Source organism: Pan troglodytes, chromosome 1, assembly GCF_028858775.2.
Source record: "Pan troglodytes isolate AG18354 chromosome 1, NHGRI_mPanTro3-v2.0_pri, whole genome shotgun sequence".
Classification (NCBI taxonomy): Eukaryota; Metazoa; Chordata; class Mammalia; order Primates; family Hominidae; genus Pan; species Pan troglodytes.
The window spans coordinates 131425789-131453274 of NC_072398.2; the positions used below are offsets into that span (position 1 = coordinate 131425789).

The 27486-nt window shown below is 38.0% G+C and overlaps 1 protein-coding gene across 3 annotated transcripts in view; it reads left to right on the forward strand.

Moving 5' to 3' along the window:
- FRRS1 (ferric chelate reductase 1) overlaps positions 1-27486 on the forward strand; it is a 63520-nt gene that overhangs the window by 15437 nt on the left and 20597 nt on the right. For 2 of the 3 annotated variants that reach the window (XR_010153061.1, XM_016923123.4), the window contains exons 2-9: positions 2453-2557; positions 2686-2881; positions 4024-4160; positions 9189-9283; positions 10522-10669; positions 13193-13375; positions 21721-21819; positions 22833-22980. Coding sequence is in view for 2 of the 3 variants with exons in the window: in XM_016923123.4 (XP_016778612.1) it covers positions 2686-2881; positions 4024-4160; positions 9189-9283; positions 10522-10669; positions 13193-13375; positions 21721-21819; positions 22833-22980 (1006 nt within the window). In the remaining variant the exon portion in view is untranslated. The remainder of the gene's footprint in view (positions 1-2452; positions 2558-2685; positions 2882-4023; positions 4161-9188; positions 9284-10521; positions 10670-13192; positions 13376-21720; positions 21820-22832; positions 22981-27486) is intronic. The other variant, XM_009426086.5, reaches the window with a different exon arrangement.

The following is a 27486-nucleotide window of genomic DNA, read 5'->3' on the forward strand; positions in this document are numbered from 1 at the left end:
TGCCATATTAATCAGGGTTTTCCACAGTTACAGATTAAAATAAGATTTTATTTATATTTATTATAGATATTTATTATGGAAATTGACTTGTGATTCTGAAAGCCCACAAGTCTCAAAATCTGTTGTCTACAAGCTGGAGAACCAGGAAAGCTGCTGGAGTAGTTCAGTGTAAGCCTAAAGGCCTAAGAACTGGGAGAACCCATAGCGCACCTCCTGGTCAGGTCTGAGGGCCTTGGGTTGGGCAAAGGATTGCTGGTGTAAGTCCTGTGGTTTTAAGGCCCCAGGACCAGGAAACTTGATGTCTGAGGGCAAGAGAAGAGGGATGTCTCAGATCAAGAAGAGAGAGTAATTCCCTCTTCCTCTGCTTTTTTATTCTATTTAGGCCCTCAGAGGATTAGATGATATCTACCCACTTTGGTGAGGTGATCTTTTTACTCAGTTTCCTGACTGAGATGCTAACCTCTTTTAGAAATACATTCATAGACACTTCCAGAAATAATATTTTATCAGCTATCAGAACATCCCTCAGCCCAGTCAAGTTGACATATAAATTAATCATCATATATACCTAGATGTAGTTTTTTATTTATTATTTATCCTACTTGGTATTGTGTATCTGATAATAGTTTGGGGGAAATTCTCAGTCATAATTGTTTCAAATAATTCTTCTGTTTCCTTCCCTCTTCTCCTTCTGGAATTCCGATTCCAGGTTTGTTGTACCTTTTGTAGTTCCACAGTTCTTGGATCTGTTCTCTTTTTTTCAGTCTTTTTTTTTTTCTTTTCAGTTTGATATTTTTCTATTGAGATATCTTCAGGCTAAGAGATTCTTATCTCAGATATGTCCAGTCTACCCATAAGCCCATAGTTCACTTCTTTTAAAGTGTTTTTGATCTCTAGCATTTCTTTTTGGTTCTGAGAATTTCCATCTCTGTGCATTTGTTCTTGCATGCCATCTACTTTATCCATTGGAGCATTTAGCATCTTAATCATAATGTTTTAAATTCCTGGTCTAATAATTCCAACATCTCCATCATACCTAAGTCTGGTTCTGAGGCTTGCTCTGTTTCTTCAAATTGTGTTCTCTGCCTTTCAGTATGCCTTGTAATTTGTTCTTAATAACTGGACATGATGCAGTGGGTAAAAGGAACTGCTGTAAATAGGCCTTTAATAATGTGGTGGTAAGGAGAGGGAGGAGGAGAACTGTTCTGTAGTCCTGTGAGTAGACCTCAGTATTTTAGTGAGCTTATGCCCCTGGAGTGTGAACTTCACAACCGCTTCAAGGTTCTTCCCCCACTTAAGTGAAACAGGATGGCTAATGTGGGCAGGAGTTGGGTATTTCCCCTCCTCCAGGTCATGTAGGCTCTGATAAAACCCCAGCAGGTTAGGCTGCAGTTAAATAGTTGCTCCTGATTGACGTAACTAAAAAACAATAATTTTTTCTAGTGATTCTAAGGCTGCTATTGTCTATGACCAGATATATGATATAGAAAACTCCTTTTCTATAAATAATAAACTGCCTCTTAGGTGTTTCCCATCTGCAACCTGTCCATGGTGTTAACTTTATTTACTGCCATGTATCATGTGACTGCTCATCACCTCCAGCCTTGTTGAGTCCTGTGATTTGCAGGTTTTGAATATATGCATCAAGCAAAGTGGTTGGTCTGGGCTACAAGAGGGTGGGACTGAGGTAAAGTAGCTGGTTTTCTATTATCCAGATGCTAAGAGGAATATTGGAGCCGTGGGAGGGAAGAAGATTGTGTGGGCTGACAATTGTGTTTCTTAATTCAGAAGTATCTGGGCTACAGGTAGTAGAATTATTATCTCTACCAATTGGTTCTCTGTTATCCTCAGTTTTCAGTATTGCAAATTAAATAATCCACCCAGTCATCATGATCAGTTTAATAGGAAGTTGGGAAAAGTCTTATCATAGATTTCTTCAGGTGATGATATTTAAATCCAGAAGAAACATTTCTTCTTTGTTCTTTAAGCTTTCTAGGATGACGTGGAGTAAAACCTTTTGCTTTTATTGACTAGTTTATTATTTCCAATTGATAATAAAGAAAGCTATTATTTATTATCTTCCTTGTCAGATTTTGAGCTATATTTTCATTTTTATTTAAACAACATTAGGCCAGGCACAGTGGCTCATGCCTGTAATCCCAGAACTTTGGGAGGCCAAGGTGGGCGGATCACCTAAGGTCAGGAGTTCGAGACCAGCCTGGTGTAACTCCGTCTCTACCAAAATACAAAAATTAGCCAGGTGTGGTGGCGCATGCCTGTATTCCCAGCTACTGGGGAAGCTGAAGCAAGAGAATCACTTGAACCCGGGAGGCGGAGGTTGCAGTGAGCCGAGATCGTGCCACTGCACTCCAGCTCGGGCAACAGAGCGAGATCTCTGTCTCGAGAAAAAAAAACAGCATTGAAAAGAGATGTTTGTTTCCTTATTTTTCAGGTAAGGAAGTGGAGGATTAAATGATTTGCCCAAAGTCTCACAGTAATTTATAGAGCTGAGATTGAAATTCAGGTGAAACTTCACATATCACATTCTTTTTATCAGGTATGTTGAGAATATGGTTTGCTGAACACAGAAAGCAAGTAGTTATCTAGAATTACGGTCCTGTTGTGTAAAAGCTTTTATATTTTAATTATATATGACAATAATGGGCTTTTACCCTTCTTTTTGAGATGGCAGTTTCTGGATTTACTCTTGGTACCTGCATACTTCTGTTGCACATTAGTTATGTGGCTAATTATCCCAATGGAAAAGTAACACAGTCATGCCATGGAATGATTCCTGAACATGGTCATAGTCCACAGTCTGTTCCTGTTCATGACATTTACGTGAGTCAGATGACATTCAGGCCAGGAGATCAGATTGAAGGTACCGTGCTGGGATTAACTGTTTACATTTTGGATTTCACTCTTTTACTGTTTATTGCATCTTTATTATTACTTGATTTAGACGATTTCACTTAAATCTGTTTTCTTTTGTAAGTTACTATCATACTTCTTATTTTTGGTTCCAGATGACTGTATTACTTAAGTAGTCTGTGTATTTCCCATCCAGAACAGGCTTTAAAATAAGTTTTTATCGTTATTTACTATTTTTATTAATTGTGCTATCACTTCAAGAGAAGAGAAAAATGAAGTTTATTTTATCTTGTTTAAAATATAATAAACCCTTGTCCTTCTTGATATCATATAATTTTAAGAACAATTCTCTAATTTCTCTGGTAAAATATAGGCTGATTATTAAAGATAAATCTATAACAGCATTTTGCAAACTTTATTTTTTGCAACTCTAGAAATGCAAAATGTTAACAGGTACTCTGTTACATAGAGAGTATATAGAAAAATAAGTTTGGAATATTCTGTATGATATATAATATACCTTAGAGTTCACACTGTACAGTAGGATATTAAATATCCTAAGAAATTTGCAGTAAAGAAACAAGTATTTACTTTCATCCAGTGTTTTTCTTTTTTTGTAATTCAATAAGAATTTATTGAGTGTCACTGTGAGCCAGACACTGTGTTAAATACTGGAATTCAAAAGAAAACACCTCATGTTTTTTCGTCTAATGAGGTCAAGTAAACATTTTTTTTTTAAACTTTTGTTTTGGGTTCAGGGGTACATGTGCAGGTTTGTTTATAGGTAAATTCCATGTCACAAGGGTTTGGTGTACAGATTATTTCATCACTCAGGTGATAAGCATAGTACCCAATTGGTATCATCTAGCATTTTCCAAACTAACAGCCTTATGGACTGCCCCTGGACCATCACCTATTTTTCTTTTCTCTTTGCGGAATGGCTATTAATATCTCACAGAGTGAATATCTTATGGAACGCTGGAAAAAGTTTTATGGAAAAAGTTTAGAGCTTCTTTGCCTATAGGATGACTGTTTTCTCTCCAGGAGTACTTTTGCATATGTAGACCTCATTGTAATTGTAATGTACAACCTCTAAACTTTTTTTTTTGATATTACTAAGCTTTTTAACCAACCCTTTTGTCTTTTTCTCAGTTACTTTGTCAGGGCATCCATTTAAAGGCTTTCTCCTAGAAGCGCGTAATGCTGAGGATCTGAATGGCCCTCCTATTGGCTCCTTCACATTGATTGACAGTGAAGTGTCACAACTTTTGACCTGTGAAGATATACAGGTTTGTGTTTAGAGTTGATCCTTGAACAATGTGGAGGTTACAGGTGCAGACCCCACCCCTGGGGAAATTGGAAATCTGTGTATAACTTTTGACTCCCCCCAGACTTAACTACAAATAGCCTATTGTTGACCAGAAGCCTTACTGATAACAAATAGTTGATTAACACATATTTTGTATTTATATGTGTTATATACTGTATTCTTACAATAAAGTAAGCTAGACAAGAGAAAAATCTTATTAAGAAAATAAGAGAAAATATATTTACTATTCATTAAATAGAAGTGGATTATCATAAAGGTCTTTATTCCCATTGCCTTCATGTTGAATGGGCTGAAGAGGAGAAGGAAGAGGAGTGGCTGGTCTTGCTGTCTTGGGGTGGGTGGAGGAGGTGGAAGGGGAGGCAGGAGAGGCACCACACTGGTGTAACTTTATAGAAATACATTGTAATTTCTGTCTGACTTTTTTGTTTTTTCGTTTTCTTAAAAATATTTCTATATGGTACCAATTCTTCCCCGCTTTGCTTTAGTTTCAGTGCTATATCATAGGAGGGTCCATGTCGTAGAAGAAGGCAAAAGCATTGTTGAATAATTGGAACCCTTCTGCCAGGTTGTCTAATGTCAGTTTGTTTTCTGGGACTGCTTCTTCTCCATAGTCCTCATCGTCATCTGGCACTGGTTTGGAAACACTCACCATCAAGTTGTCTTCTGTTAATTCTCCTGTTGTGGTGTCTATTAGCTCTTGAATTTCTTGAAGATTCATGTCTTGAAACCCTTCGTCCCCCATCTTTTTTTTTCCATATTCACAGTCTCTTTTATGATTCCTTGATTGGCTCTGTAAATCTTTAAAAGTCATGCACAACATCTAGATACAGTGTTTCTTCAGCAGGAATTTATTGTTTTGGGTTTGATGGCTGTCTTGGCTTTTTCTGTAATAATGATAGTATCTTCAATGGTGTAATCCTTCCAGACTTTCATGATGTTCTATCAGAGTTCTCTTCCATAGCGTTGACAATACTTTCCATCGAGTACTGTGTGTAAAGAGCCTTACATGTCCTTAAGACTTCCTGAGCTAGAGACTGAGTTAGAGACATTGTATTTGGAGGCAAGGAGGCTACTTTAGTGGCTTTGGTGTTGAGCTCATGGGGTTCTGGGTAGCAGGGGCATTGTCTAATATTGTATTAGGCTGTTCCTGTGTTGCTAAAAGAAGTGCCTAAGACTAGGTAATTTAACAAGGAAAGAGGCTTAATTGGCTTACTGTTCTGCAGGCTGTACAAGCATGGCACTGGCATCTGCTCAGCTTCTGGGGAGGCCTTAGGGAGGCCTCATGGCCTTTTACTCATGGCAGAAGCTGAAGCAGGAGCAGACACTTCACATGGTGAAAGCAACAGCAAGAGAGAGAGTTAGTGGTGGGGGAGGTGCCACATTTTACAACAACCAGGTCTTGCTCACTATCTCGAGGAACAGCACCAAGCCATGAGGAATCTGCTCTCCTGACACAAACACCTCCCACCAGTTCCCACCTCCAACACTGGGGATTGCAATTTAACTTGAGAGTTGGGTGGGGACAAATATCCAAACTGTATCAAATATCAATAGAACATTTATTTATTTATTTATTTAGAGACAGAGTCTCTCTCTGTCATCCAGGCTGGAGTGCAGTGGTGCGATCTCAGCTTACTGCAGCCTTTGCCTTCTGGGTTCAAGTGATTCTCCTGCCTCAGCCTCCTGAGTAGCTGGGATTATAGGCGCCCACCACCATGCATGGCTAATTTTTGTATTTTTAGTAGAAATGGGGTTTCATCATGTTGGCCAGGCTGGTCTCGAACTCCTGACCTCAACTGATCCTCCCGCCTCGGCCTCCCAAAGCACTGGGATTACATGCATGACCCACCGTGCCGGCCAAAAGAACCTTTAAAAGGCAGTCTTTTACTGGCAAGGTGCTTCTTGTCTTCAGAGGTAAAACGTCCCTGGAGCCAATCCAGACAAAGATTTCTTATTGTCCAGGACTTCTTGTAGTTAACAACCAAAACAGTGGCAGCTGATGTTTACCTTCTCCCTTCAAGGCTTGGGGATTAGCAGCCAGCAGCTTTATAGGTAAGAGCAGTCCTGATCATAAACTGACTGCATTTGCACAAAATAGTAGAGATAGCCTGCTCTTTCTTGCCTTAAATCCTGGTGCTTGCTTCTCTTATTTACTAATAAGTGACTTTGTGGCATTAATTTCCAAAATCGGGTACTTCTGTCTGCATTAAAAACCTGTTAAGGCAGATACACTTTCTCCTCAATGATTTTCTTTTCTTTCTTTCTTTCTTTTTTTTTTTTTTCTGAGACGGAGTCTCCCTCTGTCGCCCAGGCTGGAGTGCAGTGGCCTGATCTCAACTCACTGCAAGCTCCGCCTCCCGGGTTCACGCCATTCTCCTGCCTCAGCCTCCCAAGTAGGTGGGACTACAGGCGCCCGCCACAACGCCCGGCTAATTTTTTGTATTATTATTATTATTGTTATTATTTTTGGACGGAGTTTCACTCTTGTTGCCCAGGCTGGAGTGCAATGACGGGATCTTGGCTCACCGCAACCTCCGCCTCCTGGGTTCAAGCGATTATCCTGCTTCAGCCTCCTGAGTAGCAGGGATTACAGGCATGTGCCACCACGCCCGGCTAATTTTGTATTTTTAGTAGAGATGGGGTTTCTCCATGTTGGTCAGGCTGGTCTTGAACACCCGACCTCAGGTGATCCGCCCGCCTCAGCCTCCCAAAGTGCTGGGATTACAGGTATGAGCCACTGCGCCCGGCCTTTTGTATTTTTAGTAGAGATGGGGTTTCACCGTGTTAGCCGGGATGGTATCGTCAATGATTTTCTTAATGACGCCTGGGAACTTGCCTGTTGCCTCTTGGTCAATAGAAGCTGCTTCTCTCGTTATCTTGACATTTTAAAAGCTAAACTTTTATTCTAAATTATCAAACTATCCTTTGCTGGTATTAAATTCTCCAGCTTTAGACCCTTCACCTTCCATTTGCTTTACGTTGTCATATAATGACTTTGCTTTTTCATGAGTAATATTAGTCTATAAGTATCCCTTTCTTATAGCAATTCTTACACCTGCATAAAAGCTGCATTTCCGATATGAGATGAAAAGGTCTTTCACAAAAAATGTGAGGTTTTTGCATCTGTTGGCATAGCTGCAGTGACAGCTTTACGAATTTTCTTTTCTTTTCTTTCTTTTTTTTTTTTTTCACAATGGTTCTTATACTGGATTCATTTATCTTGATATGGCAGGCAACTGCAGCAGCAGACCTTAATCTACAGTATATATCAAGCAATTCAGCTTTTTCTTGTAATGTCATGAGTTTTCTCTGCTTCTTGAGAACTCTTACCGCATCACTAGTGGCACTTCGTATGCGCCCCATGGTGTTATTCAAGGTTTACAGTAGCGCACAAAACACGATAAAAGCTGGGTGCAGTGGCTCATCCCTCTAATTCCAGTACTTTGGGAGGCTGAGGCTGGTGGATTGCTTGAGCTCAGGAGTTTGAGACCAGACTAGGAAACATGGCGAAACCCTGTCTCTACAAAACAATACAAAAATTAGCTGGGTGTGGTGGCATGTGCTTGTAGTCCCAACTACAGTTAATTTTATGCAGTTATGATTTAATACTGCATTTTTACATTTGTTTATATGTCTCTGTGAATGGCACGTGTGTGGTCTGTTTGTGTATGTATGTTTTGATAAATTTTAACCTTTTGTGATAGGTGTGTGCATATTTTATGGTAGTAAATGATAAAATAGACTAATACCTATATATTTTGTGCATTTAACACATACCTAACTTTTTAATTTTTTCAGTATTTCTAGCCTATGCAGTTTGTCTGAGTTTTTCCAAATTGTTGAAAACCTCCAAATGCTTTTCTAATATATTTATTGAAAAAAAATCTGTATATAAGTGGACCTATGCACTTCAAACCTGTGTTGTTCAAGGGTCAACTGTAGTTCGAAATTGCTCTCTGTCAGTTTTTTTTGGGGGTCTTTTCACTATAAGGTGGTGGTTGCAAGATAAATGATGACATTAACCATGTATTGTAAACATCTAAATGGATTCACAACAATCAGACTTTTTCCTTAATTTTATGTGCAATATGTTTTTACACATCAGCACCCTATAAAAGGTAAAGTAGTTTGAAGAATTTATAGCTTGTGATGTTTTATATGAATATTGGCTCTTAATTATATTAATTTTTGAAGGGTTTTAATATTGAAGACAGAGATCTAAGAGTATGACAGGCGTCTAATTTTTTTTTTCATTTATTTACTCATTCATCCATTTATTTTTACACCAAAAATGGTCCTGAATGGGAGGGATAGGTGATGGACAAGACTTAATTACTCTTGCTCCTTGAAGAACGCCTTACTTTACGTATAAGCACATCTATGAACACATAAGTAGAACCGTGTGATAACTTTGGTTAGAAGCATACACAGTGAGTGGGAAGCATAGCAGAGGGAGCCACACACAGCCTGGAAGGAATTGGGAGAGAGCTTCTTGGAGGAGGTGATCTTCAAGTAAGGCCTCAAAGAATGAGTAGGAGTTGGCCAGGTGCATGAAAGTGGGAAACAAGATTGTTCTAGAGAAAGGAATGACTAAAATATCATGCTACGTATTTGAAGGCAGGAAATTTTTCTCTTTCGAAGAATCTTCTGCATTCTATCTGTATCTATTAATGGAAGAGATATAAATTTATAATGTACATGAAACAATGAGCAAGCTCTATCTAGTGTTAACGTACCCAGTGTTCACAGCTCTCTTCAGTTCTTAGATTTCTGTGGACTCTCATTTATTCACAGAGCCAGCTGCTAGTATGTTCTCAACCAATCAACATTTCATTTATGGAGTGCCTGAGTCCTTCTTCTAAATAAAATAGTCTTCACCAGAATGCTAATGTCATGCAATGATAAATTACTTTGCAAAATGATAGAAGTTCCAGCCCTGCTGAGCTATTGAGTGGCTGAATGGTAGCTCTTTTCCCTTTTATTTCAGGGATCAGCAGTGAGTCACAGAAGTGCATCTAAAAAAACAGAAATTAAAGTCTACTGGAATGCTCCAAGCAGTGCTCCAAATCACACACAGTTTCTGTGAGTATAAGAGTTTATAATTCTGGGCCAGGCATGGTGGCTCATGCCTGTAATCCCAGCACTTTGGGATGCCAAGGTGGTGGATCACTTGAGCCCAGGATTTTGAGACTGGCTTGGGCAACATGGTGAAACCCCATCTCTAAAAAAAGGAAAAAAAAGTTTACAACTCTGTAACTACTAGTATAATTGAAACCATAATTAGTCTGTATCATTTTCTGTACCTATTGGACATTCACACATGTAGGAGAGCTTTGGTATAGTAATAACACCACCTTCCTGATGCAGGAGTTTGTTTTGCTTTTTACCAGTGTATACCTATCACCTAGCTCAGGACCTGTCACCAAATACACATTTAATAGACATTTGTTGAGTGAATGAAGTCTTGTACTGCCTTAATCCTAATAAGAGCTATCAATTAATACTTGAGTCTTTATGTTATATAATACTACTTTTAGATTGGCTCCTGTATTAGCATGAGAATACAAATGAAAGTCTTGAAATTTGGATGACTCTTACTCTTTTGCAGTGTTACAACTTGCAGATTAGACTCTCAGAAAGACTGCATGCCTCTCAAATTATGAAACTCAGTAGAATTAAAACAGAACTTTTTCCTTATCCTACATACAAGGGGAAATGGAATGTTATAATGCCATCTAATGATTCCTGAGGGGTGATATGGACATATATTTTAAGGGAAGGATTGCTATCCTGACATGACTGTTTTCTTCACTTTGTGCGTGGGTCCCCAACACACAGTAACACAATTCTGCACTGGTATGTTAGATGGAATGTGAAAAAGGGGGTGTGACCCCAGTGAAAGCTGATGGTTACTGATGCAGCCTCTATTATAGCTTCTTGCTGTTGTTGCTTGCTACACATGCCCTTTGGAAGAATTGAATACTGCACTCTGAAATGACTTGTAGTATGTTCTTCATATGCCAGGAAGTAGAAATCTGTGCAGTTTTGTCCCTGGGTCTGACATCATGGCTATTGTGAATATGCCCCCAAAACAGACAAATAAGAAAAGAGGGACAGAAGGAGAGAAAGCAATAAAAATTTGTCAAGTGATGGGGTGGGAGAGAGTGGTTAGAGATTTGCCTCAGGCAAAATTAATAGTCCTGTTAGGTAGTAAGTCATGTTTTTCTAGTTTAGTCTCTCTTTTTTTTTTCCTTTAACGTCTTGATCTGATTGTGACAGGACACAATTAGGGTTCTAATCTCACTGGTATTGCATTTCAGAGTCACAGTTGTTGAGAAGTATAAAATCTACTGGGTGAAGATTCCTGGTCCTATAATTTCACAACCAAATGCATTTCCTTTTACAACACCTAAAGCTACAGTAGTACCTTTGCCAACGTTACCTCCAGTTTCCCACTTAACCAAACCAGTAAGTAACAATTTTATTTTCTCTGTAGAGATGGGGTTTCACCATGTTGCCCAGGCCAGTCTCGAACTCCTGAGCTCAAGTGATCCTCCTGCCTTGGAGTCACAAAGTGCTTGGAATTACAGGTGTGAGCCACTGTGCCCAGCTTAAGTAACATTTTTATAGCTTCATTAAATGTAATCTAAATAATATGTGGCCAAATATAATGTCCATATATTATAAAATACAGAAGAGAAGGTAAACAAAATAAGACATTACATAGGAGTAAAGTGCTGTACTTAGTTTTCTCTATGTGAGCAAAGAGGTAAATTTGTGATTGGAAATTGTGGTTCTGTGTATTTTGTGTGGCAAAGTGCATAGAGAAGTAGCTGTGCTGGGTAGTGGTAGCACGTTTTGGAGTCCTCTGTAGGAATCTGAAGGAAGCCTTCATTGCAACCTTATGACTTACAGGTTAGAATGAAGGGAATGCAAGACCCTGCATGTTCAAGGTTTGGTCATGACATTCACCTGTAGTCTCTACTGGTGGTGGATACGTTTTCATTTGAAAATAAATCTGATGAAGCAATAGTTTTTTTTCTTTCTTTTAAACACAGCCAGATATCAAAAGAAGAGCTTAAGTTAAATTTAGACAAGATTTGGAGGAGATTCTTGAAATGGTGATATAACTCTTAGATCTCATTTCATTAAGGTCAGAGAGTCCTAGGGAATTGTATATGCTGAACAGCAGAAAATGTCTTGTAAATTCATCAGTTAGAATTTCATCTAGGCCCTCTGATTCAAAAGATTTATGATTGACAAGACATATCTTGGAAAGTGTTATGCATATTAGAAACATAAGGAAGAAGAGTTTTACTGCAGGAAATTCTGATAAGTTAGACTTCTCAATTCAGAAGTGGATACAATAAAAAAAAAAACATGTTGAGAAAGATTGTTTCAGTTGAAAGAACAAACATGGGCCTAAATACTGACTTGCCTAGTTTTCATGTGTCTTTGGGCAAATTATTTAATTTTCAGTCTCAGTTTCCTCACCTATAGAAAGAGATGTAATAATATTTAGCTCTTAGTATCACTGTAAGAATTAAAATAATGAATGTAAGTTTTCTATAACTGTGTCTTGCATTTAATAGATATTCAGTAAACATTAGTTCCTTTTCTTTTTCCTTCTTTTTATTATCCTTTTGTACCTTTTTATTCACATAGAGAAGACAAAGTAATGCGCTTTGCTCCTTATTTTGTTTTCCTTCTCTTCAACGTCTTATGGCATATGGGCACTATATTTGATTACATTATTATGATTGTTGCACTTTCATTTGACCATACAATTAGATCTGTTATTTGTACTAGCTCTCAGTTTAGGCTTAATCCTTATTTAATTAAAAGCTGCTTTAGGGAAATACATAGTCAGTTTGGATCTGAGCTTCCCAGTAGGAATCTGTTGACAATATTGTTGTCTTTCCGTATATTCAATCAAAGGCTCTTGTTGGAACTTTTATTGTGTCTTTGTGCCATGTTTATAATCTCTAATTATAGGGAGGTTCATTCAGAGTCAAAGGTTTATAGCATTTTTAGAGCTCGAAGATACCTCAGGGTCTATTTCTTACAGTTTTCTTGTTGTGTAGTTGAAGGTTCAGGGATCCTGAGAGAACAAGTCCTTTGGCAAACATGATGTAGGGAAGGGGAGAGCAGAGACCAAAGTCCAAGTTTCTTAATTCCCCAGTGGCTTGTTCTCTTCACCCTAGTATGATCTGTCTTTACATTTCCATGAACTCTAGTTACATAATGTTTAGCTCTCTTCTGAAATTTACTGTCACAGCATTCGAACAAAGTCTGCTCATTTATCAGATTATACAGCTGATTTTTTTTTCTAAGACTCTTCGTCTTATATTCCTTATCAAGAAGCTCTGGATTAAGTCATCCGATTGTTGCTTATTTCTCCCCCCAATAAATCACTATGGTTATTTGGAATGCTGGTAAATTGGGGCAACTATTTTTTTCTTATGTCATTTTAGTACGAAATTTGAATCAGAATTCTAGAAGCAGAATCCACAACCTAAATATAATAGCTTTCTAAGTATTTATTTGTTTGCTTTTTAAATCTTCATCTCTGAGAACTAGAGGATACCCTTTAGGCAGGAACGTTAGTGTCATTTAAGTCTTAGGGACTGAAATATTAACTCAAAAATTTCTCAAAACTTATCAGAAACTTTGCTCCAAAACATACTTAATGTGAAATGTTTTGTGTACTACAGGAGCTTTAATACTCTTGCACAATTACAGCCCAACAAGTGTATGTTTTCCAAATTTTAATTAAAATTAATTAAGTTTAAAAGTTCATAACCTAACTACTGCTCTGATCGTTTTTAATTTGGGATGTGTCTTTTGTTTCCTTATTTGAATGCTTATTATGGAAAGGTATTCTCATTAATTTGGGAGCTACCCGTACTTGAAGGTAGTTATTCTTCTGTCATTGCCAATGAACTGCTTGTTTGATAATTAAGATTTTTTTTTCCTCTGTCATTTTTCTAGTTCAGTGCCTCAGATTGTGGGAACAAGAAGTTCTGTATTAGGAGTCCTTTGAACTGTGACCCAGAGAAGGAGGCTTCCTGTGTCTTCTTGTCCTTCACAAGAGATGACCAATCGGTGATGGTTGAAATGAGTGGCCCCAGTAAAGGCTATTTATCCTTTGCATTGTCTCATGATCAATGGATGGTTGGTACCTCTCACTTACATAAGTGGTAACAAAAGGAGAATCACGGCTAGGCATGGTGGCTCATGCCTGTAATCCCAGCACTTTGGGAGGCCGAGGCAGGTGGATCACGAGGTCGGGAGTTCAAGACCAGCCTGGCCGAGATGATGAAACCCCACCTCTACTAAAAATACAAAAATTAGCCTAGCATCGTGGCGGGCACCTGTAATGCCGGCTGCACGGGAGGCTGAGGCAGGAGAATCACTTGAACCTGGGAGCCGGAGGTTGCAGTGAGCCAAGATTGTGCCACTGCACTCCAGCCTGGGCGACAGAGTGAGACTCCATCTAAAAAAACCCCCCCAAAACAAACAAACAAGAAACCAAAAGGAGAATCACTGAAACTGTTTGTTCCAGGGTCAAATGATCATCCAGGAGAAACTAACTTAGAACAGATTCTAAGTTAAACAGCTTTGAGTACTGTATGATTTTAACAGTTGAGCAATTACTTCCAAGAACAGGCTGTCCTAAGGAAAGTTTGGAAGATCATTTTATTTCCAGTGTATTTGCCATTTTATGTCTGTCTATCTCTTTGCGATAAAGTAGGAAATACAGTTAAGAAAAGTTGTTCTGCATAAAATGTCATGTTTTTTGTAATGCTTTTCAAACCAGAATTGTTTATTCAAGTGGCCAGAACTAAAACATGTGTTCCTGCTCTTTTGTCCTATTTTAGTAGTCATCAGTGCCTTTCCTAAAAAGAGAATTAAACTTGTATATCCAGGCAGCATGTATTACAGTAGGCTCCTTTGTCAAATCAGCAGAAGGCAGCATTTATTTTAAGCCGATTCTCACTCATCCTGGGTAGTGCTGAAATGGATTAAATGATTCTGTAGGTGGCAGCCTTGTGCTGTGGTGTGGAAGAGCAGAGGCCTGCATAAGCACCTCGCTTTCCTAGGGAGCAGGAAGAGTATTGTGGCCAGGATGTGTATAAGTCCTGTTCAAGCAGAGTGGGCCTTGGGACATAGGGATGACCAGAAATGGAGAAAGCCCCTTATTAGCACAGGCAAGGGGTCTTGTCTTGAGAGTTTTCTTCTTATCAGGATTTAAACTTAACACCACTTCTTTAGGGAATCATATTTCAGAAAAAGAAAAGGAACTCTGACATGGCTGTAATAGAAAAACTAATGCTCGTCCTGAAAGTGCACTTGATCACATTGGCCCTGGAGCAGTGTTTGCAAGTATTGTAAGACGCTGGATGTAACTAACTTTCTTTTTTTTTTTTAATTGTCCTAATTCTTTTTTTTATTCTTTTTTATTTTTATTTTATTTATTTTTATTTTATTTTATTATTATTACACTTTAAGTTTTAGGGTACGTGTGCACAATGTGCAGGTTTGTTACATATGTATACATGTGCCATGTTGGTGTGCTGCACCCATTAACTCGTCATTTAACATTAGGTATATCTCCTAATGCTATCCCTCCCCACTCTCCCCACCCCACAACAGTCCCCGGAGTGTGATGTCCCCCTTCCTGTGTCCATGTGTTCTCATTGTTCAATTCCCACCTATGAGTGAGAACATGCGGTGTTTGGTTTTTTGTCCTTGCGATAGTTTGCTGAGAATGATGTAGGATACCATTTCAGTATGTATATATGACCTACATATTTCACTAGACACCTCTAGAATGCACTTCTATCTTCTTTCATTAAACAAAAGATATACCTTAAGTCTGTGAGATACAAAAGATACCATGTACTTAAAAAAATAACATATAAGAAATAATGAATCCTTCCCCTTCCAAGTTGCTTGTATAGGAAATTTTATACTTGCTCAGCTGATGCACTGATTGTTCAAAACATCTTCCCCACTTCCTTTTGTGATTGCCATCAGACCTGTAGCATATTCTTTTGGATATTCTTAGTGTTGGCAAAAATGAACAATGTTTAGTGTATAAGGTGAATGAGGTTGAGTTGAAAATAAAATGTGACTATAAAGCAATAATGATAGGTGGTGGTAGTGCTGCTGTCATGTGAATGTGATAAAACTGGCTAGAAAGGAAATTCTGAAAATGAGTCCAAAAAGGATTAACCTGTTGAATGAATGTATAGTTTCATTAAGGTTCATCTCTGAGTTACAGCACTCATTTAGATATATGCTCTAGCCACTTAAAAAAAAATCCAACTTATTCCAGTCACTTTATAGCCAAGATTCATGCTATAGTATACCGATACATTTCCTTTTACTGGTTACATAAAACCTGTAAGCAAGAGGGAAAGACTGTTACTGCATTCAGTATGGTAATGAGTAGCCCACAGGTAGGTCAGTTATTCTGTTCTAAATTGTAGGCATTGATGGCACAAAAGCATTTATCTCTAATTCAAGATATATTTATCTTACTTAGAAATCTTATCTGTTTCCAGTATAGTACTCATCAAAAATGTTTACAAAAAAGGCTTAATTACGCAGGTGCAGTTGATTTACAGAGAAATCCTGTTTAATGATTAAAATAATCTGTACACCTGTTTGACTAACTTGGGGGAAATGAATCATCCTCAAAATATATTTTTAAGTGGTTATTTCTATTTTTGGTTATTACTTTTAAAACTTTCAGGTATTTTTGTGACCTGCTATTTCTTTGGAGTGTATAATGTAAATTTAAATACTGAAGGTATCTGATGTCACGAATACTCATTCGATAACCTAAATTATACCCCTTTTTCAATTTGGCTTGTAAATTAATGTTAGCAATTATTTTGGTAAGTTAGCCCTCATCACTAAAATCAAAATGTGTAATTTACCCTATTTCTGATAATAATGACTTGCTAATGTGTGAATTTTAACTGAATTTCCAAGTACAATAAGTCCTCACTTCATGTCGTCAATAGGTTTTTGGAGCCTCTGACTTTAAGTGAGGCTACATATAGCAGTTCCTTGAATAATATCATTTCCTTCAATATCGTTTTGTTATGACATTGATGAGGAAAGAATATTGGCCATGTTGTATGTTGTTTTGCTTAAAGTCACAATTTTCAAGAACTTACCTATGAGTTTAAGTGAAGATGTACTGTACATAGCTCTTTCCTATTTGAGATATTTTGTTAAATAATGTAAAGTCTATCAAGTATGCGCATTATTAGCTTCCTTCCTTCTCCTTCCACTGCACTGTATCATCTTACTCCATACATGATCTCTCCATGCCCCAATTCCAGGATGTCCCCAATCCTGAACTCCCTTGGACTCCAGACTGTGATTTCCAGCTGCAGGCTGGTCTCGTCCAGATGTGTGTTCCTGGACAGCACAAAGCAACATCTAAAAGACTGAACTTTTTATTATGCCCCCTGATGTCTCCTTGTCTTCCCCATTCTTGGTGATCAGCAATGTTAGGAAAGCAGCTACCATTGTTGATGGCTTGTTTCTTGTTGGGTACTGTCCTAGGCAATTTATAAACACATCAGTTACTGCTGCCAGCATCTTTTTTGGTATTCAGAGAAATGTTGGTTTTGACTTGGATTCCTTCCTTTCATCCATCTTTCAGGTCCTTCCTTCTGCCATTTCCAATTTTTTGTTTTGAAAAGTTTTAAACCTCAATAAAAGTTAAAAAGATAGTACAGTGAACACCCATAAGCCCTTCACCTAGATTTGCCACTTTATCTTTCTATTTCTATCTACCTAAGTTGATTTTTGTGGTGTATATAAATACATATTTTTTTCTTGAATTATTTGAAAGTAAATTACAGATAGTCATGACATTTCATCTCTAAGGTTTTCAACATGTGTCTTCTAAGAACATGGACATTCTCCTACAATTACCACAATATTTTTATCACATTAAGAAAATTTAACATTAATTTTATGTAACAGATGATCTGTATTCCAATTTTCCCAGTTGTCCCAATAAAGTCCTTTGTTTTTAAAAAATATTTCTTATTCAGGATCCAATCAGTTATTACTCAGGGCATTTAGTTGTTATATCTCTTGGATCTCCTTTACTTTAGAACAGTTACTTAATTGTTTTTCTTTTTTATAAATTAAATTCAGGCCAGTTATTTGTAGAATATTCTACAATTTATATAATAGATTTATGTTAAGACTTTTTGGCACAAATGCTACATAAGGGATATTATTTCCACATCAGTGCATTATTTCATAAGTTTAATAATGTCCAATTGTTCTATTATTGGTGATGCTATGTTTGATCACTGGTGTCTGTCAGATTTCTGTATCATGAAGTCTATTTTCTTTTTGTAATAAGTAATATGTGGGATGATACTTTGAGTCTGTATGAATAATCTGTTCCCCAATAGCCTGTAACTAGGTTTTTGCATTTATTGATGTTTCTCCTATGAATCAGTTGTTATATTTGTGGTTGCAAAATGGTGATCTTCTAACTTACTTATTAGCTGGCGTTCTTATGAAAATACGAGTTTTCTTTTCTCTGCACTTGCCCTTCCCTTTTATATAACACTGTGGACTAATGGGTTTCTTTTGTCCATTGTGTTGTAGTTTATTACCACCATGCATTCTTTTAGAGGGTCATATTGATGCCAATGCGGCCAATGGGAGCCCTTTCCAGCAGGCTTCTGTGTCCTTTTGATGTGTCTCCACCACTTTTGAGCATGTCTTTGTTTCTGGTGTAACAAGATGTTCTCCATTCATACTTTCATGCATTTCATCATTTCTCAAAAGAGCTTTATTTCCTTTTAGTAGGAATAGATCTGGAAATCAAGATTTGGGTGCTAATATGTTCACTGCTACTGATCTCCAGGTACTTCTGATTCTATCTTTGACATACCTCTTTCATTCTCTTTGTTGCATTGTCACTATCTCTGACTTGGCTTGTAGTTTTACTGTCTGCTTCCTGGACTGCTGTAGTAACCCGCCATTAGTCCTCTTGCTTCCATGATTTCCTCTTTCATTTCATCCTTCACACAGCCATTGGAATTTTCTCCCCAAGCCACACTTAAGATCATCTTGGCTGGGCGTGGTGGCTCATGCCTATAATCCCAGCACTTTGGGAGTCTGTGGTGGGAGGATTGCTTGAGCCCAGGAATTCAAGATGAGCCTGGGAACACAGGGCGAGACCCTCATCTCTACAAAAAATTCATAAAAAATTAGCTGGGTGTAGTGGCATGCAGCTGTGGTTCCAGATACCTGGGAGGCTGAGGTGGGAGGATCACTTGATCCCAGGAGGTCAAAGCTGCAGTGAGCTGTATTTGCACCACTGCATTCCAGCCTAGGTGACAGAACAAGATCCTGTCTCAAAAAAAAAAAAAAATTGTCTCAAAAATATCCCTCCAAACCTTTGGCAAAACTTTAGTAATTATAGAATTATATAGTAATTATAGAAAAACTGTTCTTTTCTTAAAGCATGGTGCTCACTACTTTGGGAATACTTCTAGAATTTTCAGTCTTAGAGCTCTCTTTTTATCCTTTATGTATTTTAGCTAGCAAAACTACCTGTTTCTTAAAATTTTCATATTTCTATATCATTGGTCCTAGAAGTTCTTCAACTTGGAAAACCTTTCCTTTAATCTCATCTTTACCTTGTCCTCCTATAAATATGTTTTATCTTCTAAGGTCTGCTTAATTACTGTCTTTTCTGATAAGCCATTTTCAATTCTCTGGCCATACATAATTTGTCTTTTCATGTCACTTTACCTATCTGTCTGGCTCGATAAAATATAGCTTTAGGTTATAAGAGCCATATTCTTATAATAAAGTCATTTTTGTTTCTCCCACAGTGTCCAGCTTAATGTTCTCTCATAGGATGCTCTCTAAATGCTTGACTTGAGAGGGGCAAACTGGGGAGAGAGCTTCAGTACAACCCAGGGATTTGGTGGAAGTTCTTATATGGTGTACTTTTATGCTTTCAAACTTGAGGTTTCTAGAACTGCCTGGAGCCTGAGGTTGGAGTAGCACGTTCACTTACTCTTCATTTGGAATAGTGAGAACTGAGAGTTACCTGCTGTCTATCCCCATCATCTTCTCTAATATTTGGGAGGTCTACTTGTATTGATTTTATTTGACTTCTCATCCTCAGTTTGCCTCAAATCAACCATTATTTGTATTAAAATTTTTTGTGTAACAAAAGAATTTCTATGTCTCATTCATGATGGATATTATAGAAAACATGCATTGTTTAAATCAGGGTTCAGGCCCAGCATGGTGGCTTACACCTGTAGTCTCATCACTTTGGGTGGCTGAGGCAGGAGGATTGCTTAAGCCCAAGATTTCAAGACCAGCCTGGGCAACAGGGCGAGAATCCATCTCTACTTTTTTAAAAAATAAAAAATAAATCGGGGTTCAAAAAACGTTTTCTGTAAGGACCAGGTAGTAACTATTTTAGAGTTCATGGGCAATATGGTCTCTGTTGTAGCTACTAAACTCTGTTGTAGTATAAAAGCAGCCATAGATGATATGCACATGAATAAATATGGCTGTGTTCCAATGAAACATGGACATTGAATTTCAGTTTGATTTATTTTCATTTGTCATGAAACATTCTTTTCACCACCTAAGTATGTAGAAGTCATTCTTAAACTATGAGCTATATAGAAACAAGCTTTAGGTTGAATTTGATTTGCTGGCCATGGTTTGTTGACTCCTGGTTTAAGTCATGATTGCTCCAAATTTCTTATCTGGAATTGAGCTAATTCTGATTTTACTGTAATATGTGTAACAGTACATAATTACTTTGCTAAGAGTACATCCTTGAGAGTTTTTAAAAGTGGAACATTTAAAAATAAAGTTGAATCTGAAACTATAGAAGTATGTTAGAATCTAATATTGGAATTTATAGCAAGATTTGTTATAACTGGGTAGTCTTGGACCTTGTTTAAGGAATTGGGTGACTAAAGCACATAAAGAACCTTGTTAGATAGTTTATGGAGAAACCAAGTGAAAGACCAAACCATGGATAATAACTTAAAATCGAGATTATTCCTTTGTGCCATTGTTTAAATGTACTTTGAAGTTACAGTCTGCTTCTTTTTTGGTATTCTTTTTCATTCTTTTTTCCCCTATTAATTGACAGTCTGCTTTTTGATTATCACTTTATTTTATTCTATTTTATTTCTCTTTTTTGGAGGCAAGGTCTCCCTCAGTTGCCCAGGCTGGTGTGCAGTGGCACGATCATGCCACACTGCAGACTTGACCTCCTGGGCTCAAGTGATTCTCCTGCCTTAGCCTTCTGAGTAGCTGGGACCACAGGCATGCATCACCATGCTTGGCTGATTTTTTTTTTTTTTTTTTGAGACTGAGTTTCGCTCTGTTGCCCAGGCTGGAGTGCAGCGGCGCGATCTCGGCTCACTGCCAGCTCCGCCTCCCGGGTTCACGCCATTCTCCTGCCTCAGCCTCCTGAGTAGCTGGGACTACAGGCGCCCACTACCATGCCCAGCTAATTTTTTGAATTTTTAGTAGAGACGGGGTTTCACCATGTTAGCCAGGATGGTCTGGATCTTCTGACCTCGTGATCTGCCCGCCTCGGCCTCCCAAAGTGTTGGGACTACAGGCGTGAGCCACCTCGCCCGGCCCGCTTGGCTGATTTTTAAAAAATTTTTTTTAGGATGAAGTCTCACCATATTGCCGAGGCTGATCTCAAACTCCTGGCTTCAAGCAATCCTCCTGCCTTGGCCTCCCAAAGTGCTAGAATTATGGGTGTGAGTCACTGTGTCTGGCTTGATTATCACTTTAAAGAATAAGATCTAACTTTCAGAGTTAAGGATCCTTGGAGACTAAAGGATAGATAAGAGGTAGATTGTTTGACTGATTCCTCCTTGAGTGCAGGTATTTTTGCCTCAGTTATATAACATTAAATCTATTGAATATGTACACTATGTAGCAATATTTCTTTACAGTGTCTTCCATCTTAGAAGTTACCAAAAAATATCCAGTACAATGCAGTGTATTTGGTCATTAAAATATGTAGGATATAGATATTTATTAATAAATAAATATCTGGAGTATTGTTTATGATAAGTTAATTGAAGAAAGGTAACAGAACTCTATATTTTCCCATTTGGGAAGGAAAAAATAGGTATAATACAAATAGGTTTGGATGAATATACATGAAAATATTAAAGTGGTGTTCGATTAGTGATGGGTTTATGAACATATAAACATGTTATATATCTATCTTAATCTATTATTTTACACTGAAATTCTAGTGCTTTTGTATTATAACAAAATTATTTGCAACTCGCAAATCAGATAGCCGGTTCTCTAGAATTCATAGCATCATTCATGATTCAGTAAATTATGTTTTCAAAGCACCACATAATATTTGGTTTCCTGATGTACTTTTTTAAAAAGAGAAAATAAAATGCTGAAATTCCTTTGAGCTTTTTTTCTCATTTGCAATTGTTTTTCAGGGTGATGATGATGCTTATCTGTGTATTCATGAAGATCAGACTGTGTACATCCAGCCTTCCCATTTAACGGGGCGAAGTCACCCTGTAATGGACTCCAGGGTAGGTGTGAAAATTCTGGGAACCTCCACCTGGAGACCCGCTTTCCGGCTGTGTGGCTCTCACTGGCGTGGCTGTGCTGCTAGATTGCCTCCAACCCCCACAGTTCCACCTAGCCTGAGCAGGGGCCTGCCAGCAGGGCTCCTCTCATAATGATTTCTGAGAAACTTTTCTACACTTCAGAAGTTTCTCTTATAGGAAAAGATGAATTCTTGCTTGTGTCACTTACATCCTTTTGGTTGTATCTTACAAAAAAGTACTTTATGGTTTATTAAGATGGTCAGGGCATCAGCTTCCTTTCAAAAGCTTACAGACGGGTTTCTAAGACAGAGGATGACATTAGTGACAACATTTCTTGACTAGTGAGAAAGAGGAGCACATTTGATGAAGGCTGGAGATGCCTTGGACAGTTGTCTTAAGTGCCCTTTGTTGGCATGTGTGTCAAAGGTGGGCTATTTCTGGTAGAGAAGTGTCTTTTTTGCAGGACAGTTGACAAGCAAATGAGCTCTGAAAGAGCAGTAGCTATCACTTAATGACATAGCAAATGAGCTCTGATGGAGCAGTAGCTATTACTTAATGACATAACTGTGCACAGCCTTCCCATGGGATTGACTCCCAAGGCTGGCTTGGAACTTCTCCCCAGTTGCATGTTGCATTTTGGCCACTAGGGTAGTACTTGTTAATTGTTTATTTCAATGTTTTTGATTGTATACTAGTGGCCAGATGGAGTTAGTACATCTGTTAAAATTTCTAACCTAGGTAGAGGAATTGTGGAGTTCTGGCTCAAAGTAAAAATAATATTTTTTCTTTTTGCCAAGTGGGATAAAGACAAATAAACTGGGAGAAAATGTTTCTTGTTCTCTTCAAAGAGGAAGTGGAAAAACAATGACACTGCAGACAAAGCATGCACATACGATCTTAGAGAAAGGAAACTGAACAGGGCAGGATTTTGATCATATCTTATTTTTAGCAAATCTTTGGAAAGTGCTGAGAAGACCCATTGTGTGTGTTTGTAGGATACCCTTGAGGATATGGCTTGGAGGTTGGCAGACGGTGTTATGCAGTGTTCTTTCAGAAGAAACATTACCCTTCCTGGAGTTAAGAATAGATTTGATCTAAACACAAGCTATTACATATTTCTAGCAGATGGTGCAGCTAATGATGGTAAGCATATTGTTAAACTGTCTTTTCAAGTGTCTTTTTCTCTCTTCCCTCTCTTTCCCCCATTTTTGGAAAAACTACTGTAATTGCCCATTTTTAAGGCACACGCTTTCCTATAAATGTCAAATTTTGCCAGAAACTGGATAAAGGTAGAAAAATTTTGCTGGAAACTAGATAGAGGTAGAGTGTCCATTGTGTTATAAGGCAACACTGCTCAAGACAAAAATGGCTTCTGATTAGTAAAATGCATGTGACCAGAAGAACTATAAATACCTAATAAGAAGCCACGTATTTGGGCTTCCCTGAGTGTAGTGATAGTAGATTAACATTGCAGGGGACCTAGAAGCAGTGACTTTGAGGTTGTTGCAAGAGATATTGGCTCCTGTGGGGAAACTTGCCCAATATGAATCTCATCTCCTTAGACCTGAGCTTTCTCTAGGGAGACGGGGAGGGAAAAAAGAGAATAGCTCCTGGACAGCTGAGTAAGCTGCTGTAGGACCTCCCACTGAGGGGAGAATGCCTCACACTGCCTTGCTGGTGTGGTATGTTTCCTGTCTCACATCTTTCTACGTGACTCTGATGCCAAGTACAGCCTAACATAGTTTTATGAGTCTGAATCTTTATTCTCAAGAAGACTACACTGGTGGATATTGCAACACATATTAATAGGAATAATTCGATTTTGTTTCAGGTCTTGGCTAATGATTTTTGAGGAACTGCAGGAAATGCCAATGTAGCATTTAATGACTCATCTCTTAGGAGATAACATTGCTCCAAAACTTTGAGAATATAGCCCACTTTGAAAATGGTGAGAAGGTAGATGTCTAGAGTGGAGAGACAGAGATGGGGTAAAAGAAAGGAAGAGCAGGAAATGTGATACAGGCAAATTGTGAAAAGCCTACAATTCTATCATGTGTTTTAGATTTTCTACTCTTGGTAAAGCAGACTCCCAAAAGTTTTGAAGCAGAATAAAATATCTGCTCAATGTTAAAATTTAGGAACATTTAAATTAATTAACTTGCTTCTTTTTATTAATTTATTTTTTTTGCTGAAGGAAGAATGCTAAAGGAACATTTTTAGATTTAGATATAGGTGATACATGTAGTTATCTTAGTCAAATCATTTGCTCTTGTTTGCACCAGCAACAGCAAATATGGCTTGAAAATAATTTCTTAATATGGCTTGATAATAATGAGTAAAAATTTCTTAATATGAGTAATAATTTCTTAATATGGCTTGATAATTATGAGTAAAAATTACTCAGTGCTTACTGAGTGCCAGTCAGTGGCTAAGCATTTTAGATAGATTCTTCATTTTTATCTTCATAAAATACAAGCTAGAGGTGTATTATTATTATCCCTTTTATCTAGGATGAAATTCAGACTTAGAAAGGTGAAGTAATTTGCCTAGACAAGTAAACGGTGCAGTTGGAATTTGGCCTTTAGAGCCTGTGTATTCAGTACTTTAGAACATGGGAAATGGACTGGGTGCAGTGGCTCACGCCTATAATCTCAGCACTTTGAAAGATCGAGACAGGTGGATTGCTTGAGCCCAGGAGTTCCAGACCAGCCTTGGCAAAACCAAGTCTCTATTCAAAAAAAACAACAACAAAAAAATAGAAATTAGCTGGGTGTGGTAGTGTGCACTGTGGTCCTAGCTACTCAGGAGGCTGAGGTGAAAGGATTGCCTGAGCCCAGGAGGTTGAGGCTGCAGTGAGCTATGATTGCACCACTGCGTTCCAGCCTGGGCAACTAAGGGAGACCCTGTCTCAAAAAGAAAAGGAACATGGGAAATGTAGGGAATTAATTTTTAATGAGGAAAAGGTCAAGTATTTGTGTTTCTAAACAGCTACTACTAAAGTGCAGATCATTGTGTTGTTGTTATGATTGCAGCTATCACTTGTTGCATATTACATGTATCTCATTTATTTCTCACAGAGGCTTTGCATGTAGGTATTTTGTTGCTTTTTTTAGAGATAAGGAAACTGGGACCTAGTAGGGTCAAGCAACTTGTTCAAAATCAAACAAGTAGCAGAGCCAGGAATTAAACCCAGGTTGCTTCCAATTACAAAAGTTGTATCCTTTCTATAATATCAGACTGCTTCTTTTGGTGTCTGTATTAGTCTGTTCTCACACTGCTATAAAGAACTACCCGAGACTGGGTAATTTATGAAGAAAATAGATTTAATTGATTCACAGTTCCACAGCCTATACAGGAAGCATGGCTCGGGAGGCCTCAGGAAACTTACAATCATGGCAGAAGGCAAAGGGGAAGTAGCCACATCTTACATGGTGACAGGAGAGAGAGAGAGTGAAGGTGGAAGTGCCACACGTTTTTAAACAACGAGATCTCCTTAGAACTCATTCACTATCATGAGAACAGCAAGGGGGAAGTGTTCCCCCATGATTCAATCACCTCCCACCAGGCCCTTCCTCCAACACATGGAGATTACAATTCAAAGTGAGATTTGGGTGGGAGCACAGACCCAAACTATATCAGTGCCCAACATGTTATAGATACTTCATAAATGATTATTGATTCAAATGGATTTCTTAAATTGCTAGGGGATTTAATGGTTTATACTTTTTAAAGTTTTATACTTAAAATTATACTTTAGAGGAAAACTATTTCATTTAAATGGAGGAATTCTGTTGTATAATAAATTTTAAATGTGTGGGTATACAGCAGGTGAAATGTTTCTTCATAGGTTAGCAATGTAGAAATCAGAACATCTTTTCTTTTAAATGATAGTTCTAACACTCCCTCAGAAACACCTAGTTGATGGATGATCCATGTGAAAATAGAGAATTATTCCCCCTCCCTTGCCGGCTGATGTTGCTGTGCTGATGGCATGGGAGGGAAAATCTCTGTCTTGGCTCCTCTGTGGTGTTTCTCCAAGTGTCGCGCTTAATGTGCTTCGGAACCACCTGGAGTGACTGCTAGCAATGCAGATTCCTGAACTCCACCTCAGACCCACTGAGTCTCTTTTGTTGGTGCATGGAATCTGCATTTATAGGCATCCCAGGTGGTTTTATGTGTGCTGTAGTTTGATAACTTACTGCTCTAGGATGGGGTTTTCCCAAGTAAGCTATGCACATTGCAAGGCAGTCGAGGGGATACAGGGAACAATACTAGAACTTTGTTTAGTTTTACTTTTATGTCATTAAAATTGTAAATATTTTAATATATTTTATAGTGTACATCAGGGATCCCCAACCGACGGGCCATGGACTGGTACTGGTCTGTGACCTGTTAGGAACTGGGCCGCACAGCAGGAGGTGAGCAGTGGGTGAGTGAGCATTACTGTCCTGTCAGATCAGCGGTGGCATTAGATTCTCATAGGAGCACGAACCCCATTGTCAACTGCGCATGTGAAGGATCTAGGTTGTGTGCTCCTTATGAGAATCTAATGCATTTTGATCTAAGGTGGAGCAGTTTCATCCCAAAACCATCGCTGCCCTTCTTCCATGGAAAAATTGTGTTCCATGGATCTGGTCCCTGGTGCCAAAAAGGTTGGGGACTGCTGGTGTACATAAGATATTAATACATATTAATATCTTAATATGTATTAGATATAATAGATATTAATACAATATGTATTAGGTGTAATAGATATTAATACAATATAATCCAATAAACATGAATCTGTTTATTAACAAAAATATACATATATTTGCAGCACAAGCTAATTTTTTTTTTTTAACTGGTACAGTGGAAAGCACACAAAACAAAACACTCCAATAAACAAACCTGGAGATTGCTATTCCTGGGAATGAATTTTCCAGTCTTTTTGTACTGGGGAACAAAGGACAGTTATCACATAAATCATTGCCTCTTCTATTACTTAGCTTTATGTATGTGGACCATTTATAAATTGAAATCTGCTTAAAAGCAGTAAGACTTTGTAAGGTTTAAGCCAATTTTCAAAGCTATCATATAATCTCTGTAACCCATATAAATGTAAAATGTATCCAATTTCAATAAAGTCTCCTAACAATCTATCCATTTAAAACCTTTTTCTAACTGCTATTTTCTTCATGTTGCTGACATTGTCCTGTCTTGGGATAAGCAGTCATGTGAAATACTGAGTGTTTAAACTGAAAGATAGAAATCACTTGGGTAATTAAGTAATTCACAATGAGGAAATCTACCAATTTTAATAATTAATGAAGTAGAGACACAGCTGTCACATGACCTGTTATTTAAAGAATTTAGGAATACTGTAGGTAACCTGTTACTGCTGGTTCTTGCACTAAGCATGAACTCCCTTTGAGCAAGACTGCAAAATTATAATGGAGCCACACAATGGAACTCTGAAATCATAATGGACTTCTGCTTTCATGAAGGTTAAGTTCATACTTAGTTCATGGCTCTATAGTGATTCAGAGTTTAAACACATTTTCTTCCAACTTGTCTCTCAGGCTTGTTGGGCTTGGAGTCTCTTTTTCATCACTACCACTCAATGAATGCAAGATTTTTGCTTCCCCAGTGCCTTTCTTGTCATGTTTG